This window comes from Sinocyclocheilus rhinocerous, unplaced genomic scaffold (genome assembly GCF_001515625.1).
Source record: "Sinocyclocheilus rhinocerous isolate Xijiao unplaced genomic scaffold, SAMN03320098_v1.1 scaffold1616, whole genome shotgun sequence".
Taxonomy (NCBI): Eukaryota; Metazoa; Chordata; class Actinopteri; order Cypriniformes; family Cyprinidae; genus Sinocyclocheilus; species Sinocyclocheilus rhinocerous.
Window position 1 is genome coordinate 106,654 of NW_015645077.1, and position 24,551 is coordinate 131,204.

At 36.0% G+C, this 24,551-nt stretch overlaps 2 protein-coding genes across 2 annotated transcripts in view; one reads left to right on the plus strand and one right to left on the minus strand.

Annotated features, from left to right (window-relative positions):
• Positions 1-830: 830 nt before the first annotated feature.
• On the minus strand, positions 831-8,052 carry LOC107705639 (phenylalanine--tRNA ligase beta subunit-like). Its single transcript, XM_016509029.1, has 16 exons — positions 7,946-8,052; positions 7,373-7,428; positions 6,846-7,000; positions 6,690-6,765; positions 6,408-6,523; positions 6,176-6,326; positions 4,870-4,978; positions 4,641-4,711; positions 4,277-4,338; positions 4,106-4,157; positions 3,755-3,816; positions 3,134-3,437; positions 2,400-2,492; positions 2,168-2,285; positions 1,947-2,099; positions 831-1,243 (listed from the first exon to the last, which is right to left on the minus strand). Exons 1-16 carry the CDS (start codon positions 8,001-8,003, stop codon positions 1,092-1,094), a joined length of 1,788 nt encoding a protein of 595 aa, XP_016364515.1. The 5' UTR covers positions 8,004-8,052; the 3' UTR covers positions 831-1,091.
• A 1,633-nt stretch (positions 8,053-9,685) lies between these two features.
• Positions 9,686-24,551, plus strand: part of LOC107705626 (splicing factor, arginine/serine-rich 15-like) — a 27,667-nt gene continuing 12,801 nt past the window's right edge. Inside the window, exons 1-15 of the mRNA XM_016509017.1 lie at positions 9,686-9,855; positions 10,848-10,931; positions 11,809-11,853; positions 11,945-12,106; positions 12,205-12,334; positions 12,912-13,051; positions 13,977-14,066; positions 14,608-14,693; positions 14,791-14,854; positions 14,938-15,102; positions 18,169-18,239; positions 18,320-18,534; positions 18,714-18,814; positions 19,493-19,535; positions 19,654-19,748. Coding sequence (XP_016364503.1) covers positions 9,820-9,855; positions 10,848-10,931; positions 11,809-11,853; positions 11,945-12,106; positions 12,205-12,334; positions 12,912-13,051; positions 13,977-14,066; positions 14,608-14,693; positions 14,791-14,854; positions 14,938-15,102; positions 18,169-18,239; positions 18,320-18,534; positions 18,714-18,814; positions 19,493-19,535; positions 19,654-19,748 — 1,527 coding nt within the window. The 5' untranslated portion in view covers positions 9,686-9,819. The remainder of the gene's footprint in view (positions 9,856-10,847; positions 10,932-11,808; positions 11,854-11,944; positions 12,107-12,204; positions 12,335-12,911; positions 13,052-13,976; positions 14,067-14,607; positions 14,694-14,790; positions 14,855-14,937; positions 15,103-18,168; positions 18,240-18,319; positions 18,535-18,713; positions 18,815-19,492; positions 19,536-19,653; positions 19,749-24,551) is intronic.

Sequence of the window (24,551 nt, forward strand, 5' to 3'; positions counted from 1 at the left end):
ATTTTATCTTTAAAAATGTTTTACTATGTAGTGCTCTTTAATTTGGAGCAAGAGAAATTGGGGGAGTGGCTTTATTGCAGCAGAGATTCTTGAAGCTGATTGGTCAAATTTCAGTTTGCGATCTCTAAACTACATAACCTGCCCCGGAGCAGGTTAGCGATGGAGCAGAAGTTACTATGGCGATGAACACTGCTAAAAGTCAAGCCACTTTCATGGTACGTAAAACCCAGGATTGGTGCAAACTAAACTGAAACTTACCTGACTAGCCAGCTAATCCGGCTTCATGGTACAGGCCCCAGGTGGAGCCCAACTCTCTCATCTTCTCAACATCAAAGATCGCCTTGATTTAAAAAAATAATTACAGATAGAATATTAAGTTAGCTTTAGATAAAGTACAGTATGTCACATTAGATGAAATTGCTTGATATACATCAAATCCACTAAAAAAACAAAAACAAATCTAGACTTTTTTGTTGTATTCATCCGTATTTATTTGTTCCCCGGAGCAGGTTAGCGATGGAGCAGAAGTTACTATGGCGATGAACGCTGCTAAACGCCAAGCCACTTTCATGGTACCTAAAACCCAGGATTGGTGCAAACTAAACTGAAACTTACCTGACTAGCCAGCTAATCCGGCTTCATGGTACAGGCCCCAGGTGGAGCCCAACTCTCTCATCTTCTCAACATCAAAGATCGCCTTGATTTAAAAAAATAATTACAGATAGAATATTAAGTTAGCTTTAGATAAAGTACAGTATGTCACATTAGATGAAATTGCTTGATATACATCAAATCCACTAAAAAAACAAAAACAAATCTAGACTTTTTTGTTGTATTCATCCGTATTTATTTGTTTCTGTGTTGTAAAATGTGCTGGACACAAACATACAGCCATGATGTTTAATATATGAATAACATACTAGCAGTGGACAAGTCGAGTTTTATTAAAACATTGATTTATATCCTGAACATACAGTAACACATGCTGTTGTGGCTATTACTCATTTTCCAAAAGACAGATGTGACAGTAATGAGTGGCTGGGAGGAGCCCAAAGCGGAGGGGTGTGGCTAAGGGTATTTGCATTATGACATCACAGGAAGGGTTCGATGTCGATATCGATGGCGGAGCAGGGCATGGTCAGCTCAAAACGACTGATGACATCAGGGTGAAGGACCCCGAGGTGTCCGATGCTTTTGCCACATGAAAAGATCTCAGCACAGCGGCCAGGGAAGAAGGTGGAGTCTGTAAGAAATATAATGAAAATAAAATTGATTAAATATCTAATTCTTTATAATAACATGCACAGTGTTATTTTAGCATTTATTATATACTATTATAGTATTTTTTAATATTTTGAATTAACTTAATTTTAGATTTTTAATTTTAAAGGGGTCATATGATGCTTTTTTTTTAAAGATCATTATTTTATTAATTTTAGTAAATATAATATAATATACATATAATTTATTACAATTATTTTATTATATATTATTATTTCTTCTATATTATATTTTATTTCAGTTTACCTTTTTTAAATTAAATAAATTTATTTTTAATAGTTTCATTTTAGTTAATAATAACAACACTGAAAATGCACTGATGAATCATTCACAATAAGACCAGAAACATGAATAAAGAAATCTAATTTCGGGGTCAATTTTTATTTCATTAGACTTTAAATAGCTTCTTCCGTCCATCAGGTGGAAATAAAATGAGGAAAACAAGAACAGAAACGTAATAAAAAATCTACATAATCCAGTAATAAAAAAAGTCCCACCATAACACCTCCTATTTTGATTTTGCTGACCTACTTCACGCACATAAACGCTATTAAATATTAACCACTTAAATAAATCTTTGAATATGACTCAGAGAGCTCATAAAACAGGTGCACAAAGCGATCACAAGAAGGACACCATGTCGACTTTTAACATTTATGACTCACCCTCTGCCGCCTGGATGTGGTATCCTTGGTTACGGCCTGGTTTGACGTCCAGCAGCTGCATGACCCGGTCCAGAAGTCCATGGATGACTTCAAATCCCGGGCTCTTGTTGTAGTAAACGGCACAGAGACGCCTGTTGTTACGGGCTCCTACGTCTGCCAGACAGATGAAGTTCAGTGACTGCATAATTATTAGCATATTAGCATGAGGACATCAAACACACCTTTTGTTTCATCCTTCAGGACGACGTCTGAAATCTCGAACAGTTTGAGAGGAAGGGGCATCTTCCTGTTGGCAGCGAGAGTCTTTAGGAGTCCGGGAAGAAGACAGGTGCGTGCCACCTACAGGAAAGTACGGTTTAGTTAGTTAGACTTCACTACCAACTGATTTCATCTTGTGAAAGCACCCACTAGTGGACAGATGTGAGAAATGCCAAACAGATCTTCTGTGGGTACCTGAAACTCTGCGGTCTTTGGGTTGGAGATGTGGACTGCTCTGGTTTCTGCGATGTTTTTCCTGAGTTTATCTGCGATATCTTCTTCGGAGCACTGCAGAGAGAGGAAAAGACCATTTTAAAGCAGTCACATCATGGAAAATACGATAATAATACGAAAATAATGCAAAAAATAGACAACACGTCTTTGTTACATTGTTCTTGTGTCAAATATACAGTGCAACCAATGTTGTCATTTAATCAGACTTTTATGAGGGGTTCTTCTATTTATTATCTATTTTCTAAGTGCATGTTATTGATCTATTTTTTTGAACGATTCATCCATGCATTTTTTTTTACCTTGTAACTTTTAATCAAAATGTCATAACCAAGTTCCTGGATTACATTTTTTTTTTAAATTATTATTCAATAATCCATTACACTTAGATGTACGTCACAACACAGAATGAAACATCTGCTGCTACTTCGATTTAATCACGAATTGAAATGATTCAGTCAAAATGACTCACAAACTCAAGATTTATTGTTTTATAATCATTTTCAAAAGTGACTTGTTGAATCTGTCAGGTTGCTATGACAACGTGGAGTTATAAATACACAGTCACACAAAAATGTTGTTGTTATAAATGGTATAAAAAAAAAAAAACATTACAGTATGTTTTTTAGTATGCAGTTAAGACCAGATGCATATTAATGAGGGCGTTGCCCAATCAAAGCAAACAGGGCTGGGTTGACAATATCAATAATCTTTGTTTTGATGAACTGATATGGGTTCTTAAATTTCAAAATCGACCTTTTAGTCTTTTCTATTGATGCATGAATATATATATATATATATATATATATGTACGTGCGCGGCGTGCTCCTGAAGATGTTGTTGAAGCCGTATGCTATGGCGGCGTCCTCCATGATGTCACAGGCGTGGATGACATCAGCGCGCGTGGGCGGGATCTCAACCTGGATCAGATCGCCCTCACCGCTGACCTCTGACCTCAAACACATCCGGGTCAGCAGCTGAGCGATGCTTTCTGCCGATTCGCTGAGAGACAACACAGAGTGTGATCAGGGTTCAATCTACTGACTGAAGCAGAGGGGAAAAAAAGAAGAAGTTAAAGCTCTAAAGCAGAGGTGCCCAAACTCGGTCCTGGAGGGCCGGTGTCCTGCAGAGTTTAGCTCCAACTTGCCTCAACACACCTGCCTTTAAGTTTCTAGTATGCCTAGTAAGAGCTTGATTAGCTGGTTCAGGTGTGTTTAATTGGGGTTGGAGCTAAACTCTTCTGGACACCGGCCCTCCAGGACCGAGTTTGGACACCCCTGCTCTAAAGAGATCAAATGAAATATTTATAATGTGCTCACTTGATCCCAACTCTTTTGTTGATGAAGTCCCCAGACAGCGTCTCCGTCCTGTACGCCAGCTCCTGATTTCAAAGTCGACAGTCAGCAAAGAACAATATTTTATTCATTTTAATCTGGATTTAATATTTAGTCCTGTATCTCTGTCAACAACATCTGTAGCACAAAAATATATTTGTGTGGGTTAAAAAAAAAAAAAAGACCATTCTGTCATCATTTACTCACCCTCATAAGTAAGTAAATGATGACAGAATTTTCATTTTTGGGTGTACTTTCCCTTTAATTTCAATGCAGTTGTGTGGTTAGTTCAGAAAATGAGTGTAATTACAAACAAGTTGAAAACTGAATACATACAGGATACACACACAATCTGCCGTCAGGATAAACAACCTCTGCCTCCTCAACCCTGAATAAAGAGACAGACACATCAACAATAAACATCTCAGTACTGAACAACATGTTGAAGGGGTAAATGAAAACTGGAGACGCTATAAAACAATATAGAGTGTGTCGTGCGATACTCACGTGAACGGTTCCTCACAGTATTCACTAAACATGGTCACTACCATGTCCAGCGTGGTCTTCGCCTGCAAACACACACAGAAAACACTTTTCATGTTTAAAAGCATGCTGCAGTTCTTAGTTACTCTTCAGGATTGTTTGATAAATTGAAAGTTCAAAACAACCGCATTCATTTGAAATAGAAGTCATTTGAAACATTATAAATATCTTTACTGTCACTTATGATTTAATGCATCCTTTCTGAAAAAGTATTCATTTCTTTAAAAAAAATAAAAAATCTTACAGACTCCAAACGTTTGAACTGTAGTGTGTATATTGTATTATTACAAAACAGTAATAATATTAGTATAACGGTAAAGCGGTTTACCTTTGTGAGGTCTGTGGCCGTGCACTCAATGAAAATGTTCTTTGTGTTTAATGAGATTTTGCTGTGGTCCCCTGAGAGAGAGAGAAATACAAAACTTTAGACTAACAGTGTTTCAATGAACAGATCTATGTACAGAAAACTGAACAACAAAATCACAAAGCTTAAAGATGAATTGAATGAAATGGACTATCTGTGTGCCTGTGAATGCATATGTGTGTATTTAACTCACCGTTGATGACTGGAGGCATAGACAGGACGATTCCATTACTGTCGTATATGATGGGGTAGAGAGGTTCATTCTCGATGATGTGGAGGTAGTGTCTCAGATGACCGTCAGTCTACATGACATTAAATATTCATAAAACAACTTATTAACATTAAGATTGATTACATTTGTTTAAACTTGTTAAATGATGCAGTCCGAGGGAAAAATCTCTAAAAGAAACAAGATTTGACAAATGCATCGACAAACAAGCTACTAATGTATTAAAGGGGTCATGAACTGAGAAATCTAAATTCCCTTGATCTTTTGACATATAAGAGCTCATTGTACTTTAAAAACATCTTGTAAGTTTCAGAACTCAAAACTTTCTCTTTAGTCTAAATACTGCTTATATTGAAGCCGATCTGCTAAAAATGATAGCTTGTGGAATGAGCCACTTTATGACGTAATAGTGTGGCTAAACTCCGCCTCCGCAGAAGATGATCAACGCCTGCTTCTGCATCACTGCCTGTTTAGCCCCGCCCACTGATTCACACATGTAGTGTAATTAACGAGAGGCAAACGCAGGTCTACACAGAAACCAAACGATAAAGATGCTCAGAAGACAAGACGCTGTGCAGTGCCAAGCTGTGGGAAAAACAGTCTTTGCATCGCCTTCCTTCTGATCCCAACATTAGGAAAGAGTGGATGAAGTTTATTTTTAATGAAGATCCAGATCACGTCAGTAAGAATTGGTTCTTTGTTCACTTCCTTTTACAGTGGATTTGTTTACCAACAAAGCATAATTAGACTCAGGATTTTCAGAAAGATTGAATTTAAAAGACGATGCTGTGCCATATATATATATATATATATATATATACACACATACATATGAGTTTTTTTTATGTAAAAATCTTGATAACATTATAAGTGGCCCTCAGAGAACAGTACAAAATAATAAAAAAGGCAGTTCATGACCCCATTAATGTATTTATGTATTTAATACATTAATACATCATACATTACATACATATTATGTATGTAATATTTTGAATAAGATTTGTACAAATATTTTCTTTTTTAATTTTGCAATTAATTTGTGTTTTTAACTTTTTTTTTTTTAATTATTATCATTTTTATGTCTACATAGTTTTCCTATTAAGTTTTTCCAAATTTGAATTTGAACTAAAAAAAATGAGAAATGTTGCTCCGGCAATTAGATAAAAAAAAAAAAATAATAAAAAAAATATATATATATAAAAAAATTTTTTTATGGTTTTAGTTAACGATAACAAACCTGATCTGGCCAGAACAACCAATCAAATCTCACCTTATAGAGACTCATGAGCTCAGTGGCGGTGTACTCTTTGCTCTGATTGAGCGGTTTGAAGCGGATATCGCCGGGCGGTTTGGCTGTGTAAGTGAACGGACCGGAGATGGTGTCCAAATCATGAGTTCCTATGGCAACCAGGGTCCTTTTCCTGATGGAAGCAGAACAGAGTGATAAAACATCAGAATTTGCAGTGCAACTTCTCATAACAAACCAGCGAGTGTTGACTCACCTGCAGATGTTCTGGTGCAGCTTCTCCTGCAGCTCAATGAAGCTCTCGTATCGTTCCTGAGTGAAGGTGATGTTGCGCAGTACAGCTGCTACAGCGTGCGGCCTCACAGACGCCGTCTAGATAAACACGTAATATTATCTAATATCAGCACCGCAGCCATTACATTAATTTTAATGATCTCCCTCCATTCTTCACTATGGCTGATGGTTTCTCACTGTACTTGAGCTCTTAAGAAATCAATATAATTAAACCTCTAAGCTGAAATACGACTCTGATATGAACCTCGTCGGTTATGACCAGCCGCTGAGGCTCTCCTCCGTCCGCCGGACTCACACGCTTGTACCGAGGAGCTTCCAACCTACAAACACAACAAAACCAGCCATATAAAGACCATAACACTGAACCACAAACAGCAGAACCACAAACACTGAGTCTTACTTCTCCTTGAAGACCTGCAGACCCCTGACGAGACCCTCCAGACACAGGAGATCATAGCGGTTAGCTGGCACGTCGATCTTATACAGCACAACATCAGACGCCCCTTCTGCCTTCTCATCTCCCTGTTCACGGCTTATAATGTCCTTCTCTGATGTCTAGACACGGAGAGACAGACAAAATCATGGGTTAATCAGATGCCCTAACATCAGTTTTGGAAAATAACATTTCTGTAATGATATATTTTATTATATAACTCACATACACACATATATATATATATATATATATATATGTGTGTGTGTGTGTATATATACCAAAGAGAAAGGAAAAATTGAAATCGCATCATATGACCCCTTTAACACATATATACATACACACAAACTTCTATAATTATAATTAATATATGTCTGTTTGTATATATATATATATATATATATAATTACATAGAAGGTAAAACTCTAATAACTCTTTAATAAAACTCTTTAAAAAAGACAGATTGTAAACAAATAAAGTTTCATATAACTTACGATTTCGTCCAGCTCGAGGCCAAACTCGAAACATAGTTCATCAAATTCTTCATCAGCTAAAATGTGGATAGAAAAAATATAATATTTAAATATAAAAATTTAAATAAAGCATGAAATTCTGAGTCGCATTATGATTGCGTCATCAATGGGCATCCAATTTGACATATCAGCTTTTCAAATGAATGAAGAATAAAAACTAACGCTAGATTACAAGACATAAAGCACTACAGTATTCAAGCAGCACCAGACTAAAAAAAATTACATATATTAAATATAAGACAAAATATTCCCTGAATTCGGTCAAATCTCGGAATATTCGGAATCTGATGCAATCGCTGCGACACACCGGAGAAATGTCATTTAAATTCGTTTTGAGTCTCGAAATGAATTCGTTCAGTAATGATGAGATGGGCCAGTAGGATATGTGATCTATAAAATGTTAATTTGTTTATTAAGACATTCCTCCATGACTTCCACAGATGCAGACTCAATCACACTGAGCACATTTTCCCTGCTAAAAACACACTCGTGAACCCGCTCACCCTGTAAAACACATAAATGTGAAACACTTACTGTATTTTTGTCCCAGAGCTTCAAATAGCAGATCTCTCTTCACGCTGACTGTCGGCATGGTCGCAGCTGATCAGCGGGGTCTGGTCGAGCGTCACCGGAACACTACATTTCAAAATAAAAGCCCACATAGAACAGCACGGAAAAGGCCTATATTTAAAAAATAAAAGTCCCAACCGGAAACTTGAATATTTACGTTGACATGGCATACTTATCCCCTTAAATTTTGAAGAGATTCTTTAAAAATTTGAATTCGTGTTTATTTTATATGACGGACATTTTTGGGGATATTTATTTATATATTTATTTATTTACAAAAATATTCGGGAGGGGGATACTGCCAGATTTCTGAGTTTAAATAAATAAATGCATACATACATACACTTTGGGATCAGTAAGAGTTTTAACGTGTTTTAAAGAAGTCTCTTCTGTTCATCATGGGCTGCATTTATTTGACCACAAATGCAGAAAAAACAGCAATATTGTAAAACATTATTACCATTTAAAATAACGGTTTTCTATTTTAATATATTTTAAAATATATTTTATTTCTGTGATGCAAAGCTGATTTTTCATCATCATTACTCCAGTCTTCAGTGTCACATGATCCTTCAGAAATCAGTCTAATATGCTGATTTATTATCAATGCTGGAAACAGTTTTGCTGCTTAATATTTTTTTTGGAAACTGTGATACTTTTTTCAGGATTATTTGATGAATAGAGTTAAAAAGAACAGCATTTATTTAAAATAGAAATCTTTTCTTTTTTCAGGATTATTTGACGAATAAATTTAAAAAGAACAGCATTTATTTAAAATAGAAATCTTTTATTTTTTCAGGATTATTTGACGAATAAATTTAAAAAGAACAGCATTTATTTAAAATAGAAATCTTTTATTTTTTCAGGATTATTTGACGAATAAATTTAAAAAGAACAGCATTTATTTAAAATAGAAATCTTTTATTTTTTCAGGATTATTTGACGAATAAATTTAAAAAGAACAGCATTTATTTAAAATAGAAATCTTTTATTTTTTCAGGATTATTTGACGAATAAATTTAAAAAGAACAGCATTTATTTAAAATAGAAATCTTTTATTTTTTCAGGATTATTTGACGAATAAATTTAAAAAGAACAGCATTTATTTAAAATAGAAATCTTTTCCAACAATATAAGTATTTATTATCACTTTACTATCACAAGAAATGCTTTTATTCAGCAAGGATGTGTTATGCTGAATAAAAGCATTTATTTCAAAACAAAAAAGAAAGAAAGAAAAAAATACTGACCCCAAACTTTTGAACGGTAGTGTATATTGTTACAAAAGATTTCTATTTTAAATAAATGCTGTTCTTTTTAAATGTATTCATCAAATAATCCTGAAAAAAGTATCACAGGTTCAAAAAATATATATTAAGCAGCCAAACTGTTTCCAATATTAATAATAAATCAGCATATCAGAATGATTTCTGAAGGGTCATGTGACACTGAAGACTGGAGTAATGATGCTGAAAATTCAGCTGCGCATCACAGGAATACATTATATTTTAAAGTATATTAAAATAGAAAACCATTCTTTTAAATTGCAATAATATTTCACATTATCACTGTTTTTCTGTATTTCTGATCAAATAAATGCAGGCATGATGAGCAGAAGAGACTTCTTTAAAGCACATTACGAGTGTCGCTGCAGTTGTCCTCCGCTCCGCGGCGCGGCGCTCTCTCCCCGCGCGCTCATCACACCTCAACGTTCGCGGAAGGTTGTGTTGAGTTTCTGAGCGTCGATCTCATGCGGCCTCGTCGCGAAAATCCAGTTCACACATGTTTATTTGGGTCCAGGAGAATATATCTAATAACATATTGAGTTAATAACGCTCATGGACATGGAAGCGGTGAACGCCTTTAACGGGGAGGTGAGAATTCGCGTTTTATTTGCCGTTTACCCCCTTATCGTTAGCCGAGCGCGCCATGCCACACCAAAACAATCCGTGTTTTGTGTGTGTTTGTTGTTCACTGATGGATCAATGTCATAGATTTTTGCAGTTTAATGTTTTAAACTCAAATAAAACCCGATATATAGTTCAACAGATGTGATATGAGTATGAATTAAGTTAGTTTGTTTAGTGACCTTCCGCCTATTCGTGCTGTCAAACTACGCCTAATAATAAATTAGCTTGAGCGCTCACAGCACATTTATGGTTTATTGAGAGATTATATAAGAGATACACAATGTTTTAAGTGATTTAATCTAGTTTTGACCTGTTTGTTGTAATAGAAGTGAATATAGAGAGTATTACAGTGGCGCCCCCTACAGATTCAGATACCTGATCAACTCTATTGATGATTTAATCATGTGGTTTAAAGGCGTTCCTGATCTCTAAACCGAGATCTGCCGTTTGTTATGAGGTTAAATGTATGTTTTATTAATTTTGACATTATCTATATTGAGTTCGCAGTAACTGAGCTGAAAGTTTTGAATGTCGTTTTGATCTTAGTTCTTTCTTAAGGCCCGTTCACACCAAGCACGATAACTATAAAGATAACGATAAAGATATAGTTCTAAAAATCGTTCTCAATATTAAAGAATAGCATAGTTCACACCACAACTACAACGATAACGATACAGAGGAACGATATCGTTGTGATCACTTTCAAAACGATTTTTTTCCAGCTGATGAACGATAAAACACTGACAGCCAATCAGAATCCATCCTGCTGTAACGAGCTCGAGAATTTAAAGTGGCAGACGCATGTGCGCCTAGAATAAACAGACGATATCGTTCGCTGGTGTGGACGCTAATATCGTTATCTTTATAGTTATCGTTCTTGGTGTGAACGGGGCTTTACACCGTAATTTCTTATGAGGATAAATTGGACATTTCTTCATCCTGCTTCCTCCCTGTAGATGATGTCCATGATGGACATGACTCCCCCAATCTCTCGAGCCAAAATGATGTCTGTAACCAAAGCAGGAATCAAAGCTATCAAGGTAAGTCAAGACAGAAATAGGAAAACGAAAGGATTTTGATAAATTATAAAGAGTTATTTGAAGAATGATTTGATTTATGTTCAGATTATTTTGAGTTTGCAGTTTGAAAGATGTGTTTTACATGCACAAACGTATACTGATAATGCTTAAAGGAATGGTATTTTAATTTTCGAAAATGAAAATTTGCTGAAAATTAGCTCAGCCTCATGGATCCTCTGCAGTGAATGGGTGCCGTCGAAATGAGAGTCCAAATAGCTGATATAAAATAATCCACAAGTAATCCCACACCACTCCAGTCCATCAATTAATCTCTTGTGAAGCCAAAAGGTGTTAAGTTTTTAACTTAAAATCATTGTTTTCCGGGTAAAATACAAGACCTCTATCCATAATGTTGCTTTCTCCAGTGGCAAAATCGTCTCATCTGAATTAGGAGAGAAATCTGCACAGATCAAGCACTGTTTACAAGTGAAAACAGTCTAAAACAAATACGTCAGTGGGCTTTGATATGAGAGGACAACAGGGGATGGACTTTTTCACTGGAGGAATTGTTAAGGATAATGGTCTTGTTTTTTGGCCAGAAGTGACTGTTTAAAGTTAAGTCTTTATGATGGATTTGTTAATTACAATCATGCAGTTTTTCACTTCACAAGATGTTAATTGGTGGACTGGAGTGGTGTGGATTATTGTGATGTTTTTATCAGCTGTTTGGACTCTCATTCTGACGGCACCCATTCATTTTATATGGTAGAAGAGAAATGAATTAAAATTCTCATTTAAACCCAGTTTTCGTGTTATCTGTTTATTGATTTTAATAGTTGATGCTGATAGTTGTTTATTGACAGTTTATAGACTGAATTTTTCTGATTTGCTTTGTTAGCTTTACAAGCACGTTGTTCAGATCGTGGAGAAGTTCATCAAGAGGGTATGTAATAAACAATATACTGACGTTCTTGTACTGATGATCGTTGTTATGGGAAGGTAAAGACTGACTGTGTTTTTATTTTTTCCATCAGTGTAAACCAGACCTAAAGGTTGCTGGTCTGTATGTGGTCGACTCAATTATCCGACAGTCCCGCCATCAGTTCAGCACAGACAAAGATGTGTTCGGTCCGAGGTTTTTGAAAAACTTCACACTTACTTTTCAGAACCTTTTCCAGTGCCCCGCTGACGATAAGGTACTGAATAATTGCCTCCAGAATTTAGAGTTGAAATTACGTTGAAATGTTTCTGTGCTGGTGGATTTTATTGGTGGGTTTTGTTTGTTGAAATGTAGGGGAAGATATTGCGTGTGTTGAATCTGTGGCAGAAGAATGACGTGTTCAGCATGGACATCATTCAGCCGCTGTTAGACATGGCCACAGACTCTGTACTACCCGTTGTGGAGAATGGAATCCCAGCTGCCGGTAAATAAGAAAAAGAATTAAATGTTGGTTTATGTCATTATGCTTTACTCTCTAGGTTTTGTATCAGACCTTTTGAGTCAAAGTCTTTAAATTTACACTACCGTTCAACAGTTTGGGGTTGGTAAGATTTCTCTCCAAGGCTGCATTTATCTGATCAAAAATACAGTAAAAACTGTAATATTGTGAAATATTTATATAATTCAAAATAACTGTTTTGTGCTGTAATATATTTTAAAATGTAATTTATTCCTGTGCTGAAAAGTTGAATATTCAGCATTGTTACTCCAGTCTTCAGTGTCACTTATCAATGTTGAAAACCGCTGTGCTGCTATTTTTTTTTAGGATTCTTTGAATGGAAAGTTCAAAACAACTGCATATTTGAAATAGAAATCTTTTGTAACATTATAAATGTCTTTACTGTCAAATTTGATCAATATAATGCATTTTTTGCTGAATTTCTTTCAAACACAAAAAAAAAATCTTACTGAGCCTGAACTTGTGAATAATACTTGACTGTAACCCGTATCCTATTCAAACTAACAGCCTGTTAAACTGCAGTTTTCATCTTTTTTTGTAGCGCCTCCAGCCATGCCAATGGCAGTGCCAGAGCCAGAGCCGGCGCCGGCACCAGCTGTTGCAGCGGCCCCGCCCACCCTTCAGAACCCAGTGGCCCTTGCTGCAGTCGCCCAGCTCCTCCAGGGCACAGGGGGCGTCGAGGTAAAACGACACTCACTGCACTCAAATACAGCTTTCTTTATGAAAAACGGTTGCGCTGAAGTAGACTTGATTATTCCTGTTACAGATTATTGAGCATAAGATTTTGTAGGAGTGCAAAGGAGCAACCAGGCACACTAAAAAAATATGACTTTTTAGAAATTGTAAATAAAACCAAGATTATTGGAGTATGTTGTAGAAAATACTGTTTCAGTCTTACTACTTTAAAATGTCATTTTTAAATTCAAAGGATTGTTGTTTCTTTGTAATTATTTGTGAAATTTACTAGCAGTTTCTGAGTAAAAACTATTTCAAAATGCATTCATTAATCCAAGATTATTGGAGTATGTTGTAGAAAATACTGTTTCAGTCTTACTACTTTAAAATGTCATTTTTAAATTCAAAGGATTGTTGTTTCTTTGTAATTATTTGTGAAATTTACTAGCAGTTTCTGAGTAAAAACTATTTCAAAATGCATCCTATAGAGTGCACATTTTTTTGTTTTTTTTCTCGTCTAGCTGTTAGAGATGCTTGACTTCCTCCATAGTGTTCATGAAATGTACTACAATTTGCATTAGCAGGCTGAAATTTCACTTGTGCAGTGTTATCTTTTTGAAATAAAATAAAATGGAAATATAAGATACGAAACTTATTACAGTTAATTGTAAAGGCAACATTCTAATTTTCATTTAAGTTGAAGTATTAAAATTTCTAGAATTAAAACTGAAACAAAAATAAATTAAAGCTATACAGAAATATACAAAAAAATAATAATAAAAAATGACAAATCATGTAAAAATTTTAAAACAAACAAAACTTTTAATGAAAATATATAATAATCTAAATAATACTAAAATAACACTGCTTGTGCGGCCACTGAAATATTTATATTTTGATATTTAATCTGCTATGTGTGTTTCATTTACAGCAGCTGCTCCAAACTCTCCAGCAGGCCGGAGGGGCGGGGCTTCCTCAGTCCACTGCCCCGCCCCCTGAGCAGAAAACATCATTAGCTAAGGTAAGCAGTCAGTCAAATTGATGCTTTACAACCATTTTGACATTACCCATACATCCTGATTGATATGTCTGGTAGTGTTGTCAAAAGTACTGACGTCGGTACTGAAATTTAAAAAATGTGACAATATCAGCATTTCCCACTAGCATTTTGAGTGCTGTTGAACGGCTTCTTAAACAGCTCTGATTGGCCATTGTGTTCACACGCTCAACAGATATGTCTGTGATTGGCTACAATGATCATCGCTTCCACAGATACACACGGGAGCATTTGAAAGCTGCATCTATCAGAGGATCCTTAATATATCTGCTCATAAACGGATCCGCTGATAACAAACGGCAAATGCTGGTATCGTCACATTTTTCAAATTTCAGTACCGATATCGGTACTTTTGACAACACTAATGTCTGGTTAGGGAATGAATAGAGTGGAATCTGGAAGATAACAGCCTATCTCCCTGTTCTTATGCAATATAGAAACCACAGAGTGAACACTTGGTTTGGAGCTATTAATTCTGTAACATTGTGTTTCTGGTTTGACTCAGTCTCTGCTGGATCGATTTGATTATGATGATGACCCCGAACCTGTGGAGGAAAAGACTGAACCAGCTCCTGCTGCTCCCATTACCATGTAGGGCATAATAAACTCATTTCTTTCTGTTCACATATGGTGAAATATCATTTAGTTTTTTTTGCAGATATTGATTTAATATTGTCATTCTTTACAGAAACCTTCCCCCAGAATTACAGCAAGCCCTGCAAGCTCATCTTCTAAGCCAAATTGTTAGCCAGGTATTTACTCTGACCTACTGAGCTTAAAGAATAAGGACATGACAAAAATAATGTATGCAATCAAATGGTTTCTTCCTGTCCAGACGCAGATGCAGGGTCAGATGGTGTCGCAGAGTCAAGTGGCATCCCAGGGTCAGGTGGCACCTCATGAGTTCCCAGTGATAGTTCAGACCCAGATACCAGATAACACTCCTCAAGTCTTTGATGAGAGCGTCATACAACCCAGTACAACCCAGCAGCTACAGCAGGTATGGGGCGTCATCTCTATAACTTCACCAGATATTAACATATCTCATAAGTAGAGCCCGACCGATATATAGTTTCGCCTATTTTATCGGCCGATATGAGCATGTGGCAGATATATCAGTATCGGCCAATATGCCGCCGATATGCCACCGATATGAATTTTTTTTTAAACAAAATGCAGATAAAATGCTTGTAAATGGTGTAATTACGTAGTTTGTCCAGCGCTCCATTGTTTGCTACTGGCGACCTGGATGAAACGCTTTAAAGCAGTGGTCGCCAACCCGTCGATCGCGATCCCGAAAATAACAGTAAAATAAGTACAAAAATGCATTACATTTCTGGGGTTATATTAATGTATCACTAAAGGGAACTGTCTTGAGAAAAGTTTCGATGGCAATGGCATTTTCTTCTCCGTATAAAGCGCAGCTCTGCGTTGTTTACAGCGGTAACCAAGGAAACGCTATATTGCAGTCGGTTCATATGCAGTGTTGCCAAGTCCGCGGTGTTCCCGCGGAATTGGGCTACTTTAACACTGTTGCCGCGGGTTGTTGTTCATGTCCGCGGGTTGAAGCGACCCAAATAACGTGATATTTAGCCCCTGGAATGTGAATTTTACTGGAAGATCCCCGCCGAAAAACGTGCATTGGACTAGTTTTATTGGGAAAACCTGGCAACCCTGTTCATAAGCGCCACCTGCTGTCAGAGAGTGCGTCTCATTCAGACCTGCTGTTTTTGTTTCGTGCAGATGTTTTATGTAGCAAATAAATAAATAACACCTAAAGTCAGACCATTCTGTTTTTGTTTTAAATCCTGAAATTAATCTAAATGAAATCAAAAACAACTACCTTGCAGATCGTGATTGAAATGCAGTGGTTGCCTCTAATTTCAAATGGCTAGATATTTTTGTTTAAAGCCAGTTTGTTTGTTATAAAGCAAATAGCCAATAAATGAATTTGCTTAAATATCAGTATCAGAATCAGCTAATTTGCTAGTTTAAAAAAAAGAAAGAAAAGAAAATCTGAATTCTGAATCAGCTATGACCGGCGCATCTTCTGTAACGGCACGGCGGATCCGCACCACATTCGGGGGATCCCTTCAGCTCGAGGAACCCTCTCGAACGCCGAATCGAGTGTACACTAGGGCTGCAAGATTATGACAAAAATTACAATTGTCGATTATTCCCTTGAAATTGTAATTGCGATTATTAATTACGATTATCACAATTTACATTGAATGATGTTTATACCATTGTTTAATGCAACTGAATGGCGTATTTTTATATGAAAATAAACAAGCTGAAAACACTCTGACTGAAAAACTTTTAGTGCTTTTCTATAGTATTAAGCCGCAAATGTCAACTATACTGTACATCGGATTGGTTTTTTCTTTAAATTATAACAAAGTAAAAATATGAGTGGTATTATAATGTTATACTAAAACTAAAATTAAAATTATGGGAAAAACCCTTAAGATAACATGTAGAAAGAAAAAAATGCATCTTAAGCACGCAGAATAACATAAGTGGACTTTGAACGATTAATTGCCACTTTGAACGATTACGTAATTGTGCCATCCATATTTGTAATTGCGATTAGAAATTCGATTAATTGTGCAGCCCTAGTGTACACCTCGAGGCCCCCTTTCGAATGAGACCACTGGGGGCTGTAAAAAAAAAGTGAATTTCGAGTATTCGTCTGATTTAAAATAAAAATCCACATTCGAATGCAAAAACGTTGCATTCGAATTTTAGGTGTGCGTCAGACAGCCTTATCAGTGGCGCACGAGATGCAATGACAATGTATAGTGTCGTTGCATCAGTGTTTCCCAACCGGGGTGCCGCCTGTTGAGAGCAGGGGTGCCGTGTAAAAAATCCTTTTAAAATATTTTTAAATTGCTAAAATGTAAAAAAAAGAGCATCTAATATATGTAATATCCATTTCTGATGTCGCCAATAATTAGAGATGCACCGAAATTAAATGTTCTGAGGTGAAAAACTTCAAAAGAATAAAGTTGAATGGACTGAATTGAAATAAAGTTGAATAAACTTCTAAGTGCACTGATGTCAGACTCATTTTGGATAATGAAGTTTATTGTTAAATTGTCAAATGCCCTCCTCCATTACATATCTTTGTCAAGTGTTTGATCACCACATTTGAGTGATCATTGCAAAAAATGTTTATATATATTCTGTTTATGTATATACTGTATTCTATATATAGTACCAGTCAAAAGTTTAGACACACGAATGGGAAAGTGTCCTGTACTATAATATACACAAAGAATATCAGGCCATATATCGATATCTGCCTTTTTTTACTCCCTAATATCGGTATCGGCCCCCAAAAAAACCCATATTGGTCGGGCTCTACTCATAAGTCAAAATGTCCTCACCAGTCCAAGTAGAGCTCTTATTGAAACTTAAATGAAATAAAAATGTAAATTTTTTTTTTTATTCTGTTTTAATGGTTTCATTTTAGTAATCAAAAAGGATATACAATTAAACTCAAACTTTTACAGTTTAACAACAGTTTATAAAAAATGTAACAAATTTATGAGTGTTTTTCTTATTTAAATGTCAGGATTCCGCTTTAATGGTTTAATAATCATTAAGCATGTCTGGTCAATTGAATTCATGAAACTTTAACAATTTGAAAATTTATCGACATTTTTGCCATAAGTTTTTTTTTTTGTTGTTTTTCTATGTTGTCAGTTTCAGTGTTTCTGTATTTATGATTTAATACAAATTTATTATCAAAACTGGTGGTAATCAAATCAAGCCATAAAACATTAACATTTTAATTAACCTTTTAAAATTTAATTATTGCTATTTGATAAGGTGTATAGCCATACTTTATTCATTAAACATTTGCCAAATTCTGTGACATTCCGTGTTATACAGTAAATTCCATTTTTATGACTGTATTCTGTTATTATCTGTATTTTCCGCATCGTGGAAATTCATAGGGCCATATGTAAATGCTAAAATGACTCGTTCTGAACTTTGACTTTCTGACTCGCATCAGTTAGGCTAAAATCGCTTACAGTATGTCTTTGACTCATCATTTCAGGCTTCAGCTGAGACCGAACGCTCAGTGCATGATGGAAGAGATCGTAGACCCAGCAGACGGACGAGATCAAGGTGTGTTTCACGAAGGGTCTTGAACTTAAAGTCTCTTAAAAAGATTGCCGTTTAATTTTTGAATGGTGTGTCTTTCCAAGGTCTCCACGGAGACGATCGTCATCACGCTCACGAAGATCACGGTCCGGTTCACGTTCCCGCCGAGAACGGTCGAGGTATCACCGTACACGCTCCCGATCCAGAGAGCGTCGAGGCCGTTCCCCACAGGCGCGATCTGAGGAGAGGAGAGACAGGGAGAAAGAGCGAGAGCGGCGACAGAAAGGACTTCCGCCTGTCAAGAAGGAAACTCTCAGTGGTGAGAGCACCACCTTATCTTATAATTGTGTTTTACTACAGTGAAGTCTTACTACAATTATTTTAAACATGAAAAAGAATGTGTAGCTGTCTTTTTTAAGCACTAATAAGTTTTAGGTGTCATCTTATTGTTATTGTACTGATTTGCTGTTCAGGAGTGTTTTTGTTTGTTTGTTTTAGTGTGTAGTACTACACTATGGATCGGACAGCTGGACAAAAAGACTCAGCAGCAGGACATCATGAGTCTGATGGAGGAGTTTGGACAGATCGAGTCCATCAATGTATGTATAGATCAATCATATCAATGCACATCACTGTTAAAAAGTTTGGGGTCAACACAATATTTTTATTTATTCAGAGAGGATGCATTAAATTGATAAAGTAACAGTAAAGTAATTTATATTGTTACAAAAGTAAATAAATGTCTCTTGAACTTTCTATTCATCAAAGAGTCCTGAAAGAGAGTGTATCACAGTTTCTAAAAAAATATATAGCATCACAACTGTTATAAAACATTAATAATGATAAATGTTTCTTGAGCAGCAAATCTGCATATTAGAATGATTTCTGAAGGATCATGTGATACTGAAGACTGTAGTAATGATGCTGAAAATTCAGCTTTGGTCACAGGAATAAATTACATTTGGAAATGTATTCAATTAGAAAAGTTATTTTTAATTGTAATAATATTTTACATTATTACTGATTTTACTGTATGTATCAAATGAATGCAGTTGGTGAGCATGAGACTTTTAAAAACAAAAAAATCTTACTGACCCCAAACCTTTGAGTGGTAGTTCATAAAGCATTATAGGCATCACATGTAGAGAAGGCAGTCCCAAAATGCATTGCATTTTTATGTGTATTTCAATATGGTTTTGTTCGCTTATCCACATATTATTTTTAAATGTTGTATATGAGGCTCAGATAGGTCTCTTACATAGTTCAATTTTATATAGGATGCAGCTGCCTATGTAGTTTACGCTGAAACACTCAAACCAGGTAAACACCACATATTTCTTTAGCTTCTAGTACATTCTTTAATCATGCTTTTTCGTAGGACTTGACATGAATGTATGTGACATTTGTTTTTAAAATAATTTTTTAATTTGATCTTTAGAGTGGAAAAGTTTTGTGGCCAATCCGGCTGTGCCAGTAACGGAAGGACCTGAAGGAAAACAGGAAGACGGAGCTGCACTACCAGCGGTATCACAGGTAAAATACGAGGGGTTTCCTACAGAACTCCTCAAGGGCGTTCAGTGTCTCGGTCAATTTTTCTGCTCTCATCTTTTCACGTCTTCGACATATGGGAGGCAAACAATGTTTCTGTGTTCTTTGCTTTGCACTGACGCTTTACTGGTGCAGGGTTGCCATCATTTCTGGCAAGTGAAGAGCCATAGAGCACAAAATAAAACAAGGTTAGTGTCATGACTGTCTAGTTTTCTTTCCGTGTTTCAGTGGCATCGCTTTCAATGACGAATTTTGTCACAACACGGTCACTGCTGTTCTGAAGTAGAGCTGATTTTGCTTAAATGTGTGTCTATATTGAACATTCCATGACGTTTGACGTTTTGCACACAGTCTCAAAGGCTCTTCTAAATCTGTCGTATATGTTTTGGATGGACTAGGTTGCTTTTTAAGAAACTTTTGATACATCGTTGTTTGATATGACTTACAAATGTTTTGTTACTTTGCTGCTTAAATGAATAGTTACCCCTCCAAAAAAAAATTTGCTGAAACTTTATTCACCTTCAGGCCATCCAAGATGTAGATGAGTTTGTTTCTTGTACTTATTTGGAGAACTGTAGCATTCTATCACTTGCTCACCAATGGATGCTCTGCAGTAAATGGATGCCGTCAGAATGAGAGCAATGAAAACATCACAATAATCCACAAGTAATCCACACCACTCCAGTCCATCAATTAACATCTTGTGAAGTGAAAAGCTGCGTGTTTGTAAGAAACAAATTGGCTGTTATCAGCTGTTTGGACTCTCATTCTGACGGCACCCATTCGATGCAGAGGATCCGTTGGTGAGCAGGTGATGTAATGATACATTTCACCAAATCTTTTTCCATGAAAAGAAATACTTATCTTGGATGGCCTGAGAGTGAGGACATTTTCAGCAAATTTTCATTTTTGGGTGAACTATTCCTTTAAATTGAACAGATGCAAATGACTATATTTGATCTAAAACTCAATTTTTAGTAAATTTAATTTGCCAACTTCAGATTTGACCCAAATTTGACTATTTGCGAAACAAGAACAGCGTCAGCGAGCAGTACGGTACCACAAGCTCTAAACGGAAATAATAATATACGGAAGCCCAAAGAGAACATACAATATTAAAGGGGTCATATGATGCTGCTAAAAAGAACATTATTTTGTGTATTTGGTGTAATGAAATGTGTTTATGCGGTTTAAAGTTAAAAAAACACATTATTTTCCACATACTGTACATTATTGTTTCTCCTTTATGCCTATGTTTCTTATGATCTTGACACGAAAACAAGTTTTCTTGACAAAAAGTATTAAATATAACAGTAATGAACTGCCTCCAGATAACTTGCCAACATTAAAACGGCTGTCATTCTCATATAATTAGCCCTAAATAGTATGATTTCCATTGTTTAGTTACTGTATAAAATGGAACACACACAAAGAGAGTGCCTTATAAATAAATGAACTTTATCAGATGGATTTAAATTGTAATCTATTTTAAAGAGAATATGTGCTGTGAGCACAACAGGGGTTGGTACATGGGGTGTTTCTCTTCAGATGGCTGAAGTGTCTGACCAGTAGAAACGGTTTACTGTTCGATGCTGTATCTAAATGACGTTCACTGGCACCTCACATGCATGCACTCCATAACACACTGAAGCTCATAGAGGTGGCCAGGAACCAAAGGTTTAGCAGTCACTTTTATAGGAAAACCACAATTTTGGTGCATCACTGACTGATTTAGGCAGAAGGCGGAAGAACAATTGCTGGGAAAACGCAAAAGAGGACAACAGGTGGGTTCAGGAAATGCAAGGAGAATCAATCATAGACAGTTTAATACTGGTTTATTTGAGTTTTATTTAACTGTAAAAAAAAAAAAAACTTTAGATTGTCAGATTAAGACTTTTGCATTTAGAGTAAAATGTTTGCAGCTGGTGAATTAGTAATTGTAAATAAAGGTGGCAACCTACTCAAATGCATTTATTATCATTTAAAAAAAAAAAATTATAATTCTAAAAAAAAAACATTTCTAGCTTCACTACAAGCTAAAGCTACTTCATACTTGTTTTTTTTAGTAATGTGAAATATGTAAAGCTGTCATTTGTGTATACAAGTGTGTTTGGAAACGGAACAAGAAAAGGTGCATCTGAAACTTTTTTACACATCTGTGTGTGTCTTGAGAAAATTAAGAAATCAAGATGGAACATGTAGATAAGGTCAAAAACACCTCTGAAAAGGGTCAAACTTTCAAACCGCAATCAGTAGCGAATAACATTATGAGCTTGCATTGAACCTAATGAAGACCCTCGTTATTGGCAAATGTTGGAATGCATTTGTAGGATTGGTTTCAGCTGTCGTTATTTTTGCGTATCATCCAGTGCTGTTTTTGATCTCTGTGCTCTTAAGTATCTTATTGTTAACTCCTGAACCACGCTGACGTGTTCAGTCTGTGAATGGTCTGCCTGATTCAGTGATTCACAAACGCACTTATACTGACTGATTTGACTGATACATTGTACAGACATACAAGAATGATTAGTTTACAAATATATTATTTGCTAGTCCTGGTTTTGTCCAGAAGACCGAGAAAATGGGCAAACATTTTTAGGCAAAAACAACGATTGGAAAGAACTTCTTAAACTGTATTAATCTTAAATCAACAAATTCTTAAGGCAAGACACTACAGGTGACTATGGTAAAAATATGAAACAAATGTTGTCTAAAGTCAGGCGAATGATATATGAACAACCCCCTCTGTAAACACCTTAAGAATATAGATAGAAATGAAGCTGTAAAGTTTGGTGTATGTAATTGCTACTGAAGTGGAGATTTCTGGCTCGGTGCATGAGAATCTCATTTTGAGGAAACGGTATGTATCGTAATAGAAACCTGCAGACTCAAGTGGATGAAGTGTAATTAACACTTATTTAGTTTTTTAGGTGTTTAGTATGCAGTGTCTTGCCTTAATCAATTAGAGGCCTCAGTACTGTAAAGCTTCATGATCTCTATCACCTTGCTACTGAGAAATGTAGTTCAAATAATAGCAGTGCTTGTGCCCAGTGGTAAAGTTCCCTAATGGTTTTCCACTGGTAACTTCAGTCTGGTGTGTGGTTTTCAAAACCGTTAAACAGGTTTTAACACAGACATTAGGCTCTTGGTTTAAAAACAAGTTGTTAGTAAAAATAAACCTTTGTTCAAACTGAACTTTCAAAAATAGTTCTTTATTGGCAACTGTGGTTCCTTGAAGAACCTTTAACATCTTTCCATTGTGCAAAAGGTTATTTATAGTTGAAAAAGTTCTTCAGATTATTAAAATGTTCTTCGCACTAAGTTAAACCTTCATTTAAACCAGTGGCTCTTAATTCCAGTACCACGGCACTATACATTTTGTATGTCTGCCTGGTTTGGTATCACTTGATGCGAATCATGTGTACATAAGGTAGACATACCAAATGTTTAGTTTATTCTTCACATAAACTAATGTCCATAAACTCGTCGAACAGCCCAGAAGCGATTTGTTCAAACTAATGACGGAGCATTTGAAATGACACATCGGCCATTTGTATTGAGAGCTCTTCTGTGCTTCTGCTCTTCTTGAATGGAGTGAAATCACCAGTTTTCTCCAGTGGACTCACAAAGGTGGTGCTGGATTTTGGATGTCCATCTGCTTTGCGGTTCTATGAAGAACTCCAGTGCTGGGAAGGTAAATGATCATTGATTTCAGGACAGTAGATGTTAGCTGAGCTTCACTCAGCCACAAACACACGGAAAGGTAATGGCTTAATGCCAGGATGAATGAAGTTTCCCATTTGCTCTAAACTAGTTTAGTGAAATGTTTGGATTTTCCACTTTTGAAAATGGCAAAGCAATGCATGCATTGCAAAACTTTTAAATGGCATTTTCGTTGTTCAGCCAGTTGGATTCAAATCGGAGTATGAAATGCGTACACCTTATTGTCGAAACCGCAGCAATGCGTAGAATGGAGAGATGGAGCATAATCTCTGCTGATCTACCACAGCGATGGCCTTGTGTACCTGTGGATTGAGTCTTTCATGATGCAGCATCACCAAATGGTGATTGGTTGGAAACGGCTGGAATCATTTTGGTCGGGGCAACCAGGATGTCTGATATTCTGGAGTGTCTGCTCTCTTTCCTCGAAGGAACCAGAGATTTGGTAAGGTGAAATTCTCTTTTACTTGACTTCGGTCCAACCACGGTTTTAGGCCATGTGTTAACAGCGTTTTGTTGCGTTTTTCTTACTCTCTAAATATGTGAAATTACAGAAAACATCTTTTGTGCTGATCTGTTCAAAGAGTTTAGTCTTAACTCTGATTGACTGACGAAGTATCAAAATCTTTTCTGCTGAGCAGCAAGTGTTGACAGCAAGTCTAAACTGCAGTTTAAAAAACGGCATCAGTGGTTCCATGAAGAACCGTTAACATCCATGGAACCTTTCCATTACACAAAAGGTTCTATAGAACCTTTCAGTTCTTAAGATTTTTAAAATGTTCTTCACACAGAAAAAAGGTTCTATTAAAGGGGTCATATGATGCTGCTAAAAAGAACATTATTTTGTGTATTTGGTGTAATGAAATGTGTTTAAAGTTCAGAAAAAAAGGGCCAAAATTGTACCTTTTGTCTATTTCAGATAAATGCTGTTCTTCTGAATTTTCTATTCATCAAAGAAACCTGAAAAATAATCGAATCTGTTTTCAACATAAATGTTTCTTGAGCAGCAAATCAGCATATTAGAATGATTTCTGAAGGATCATGTGACACTGAAGACTGGAGTAATGG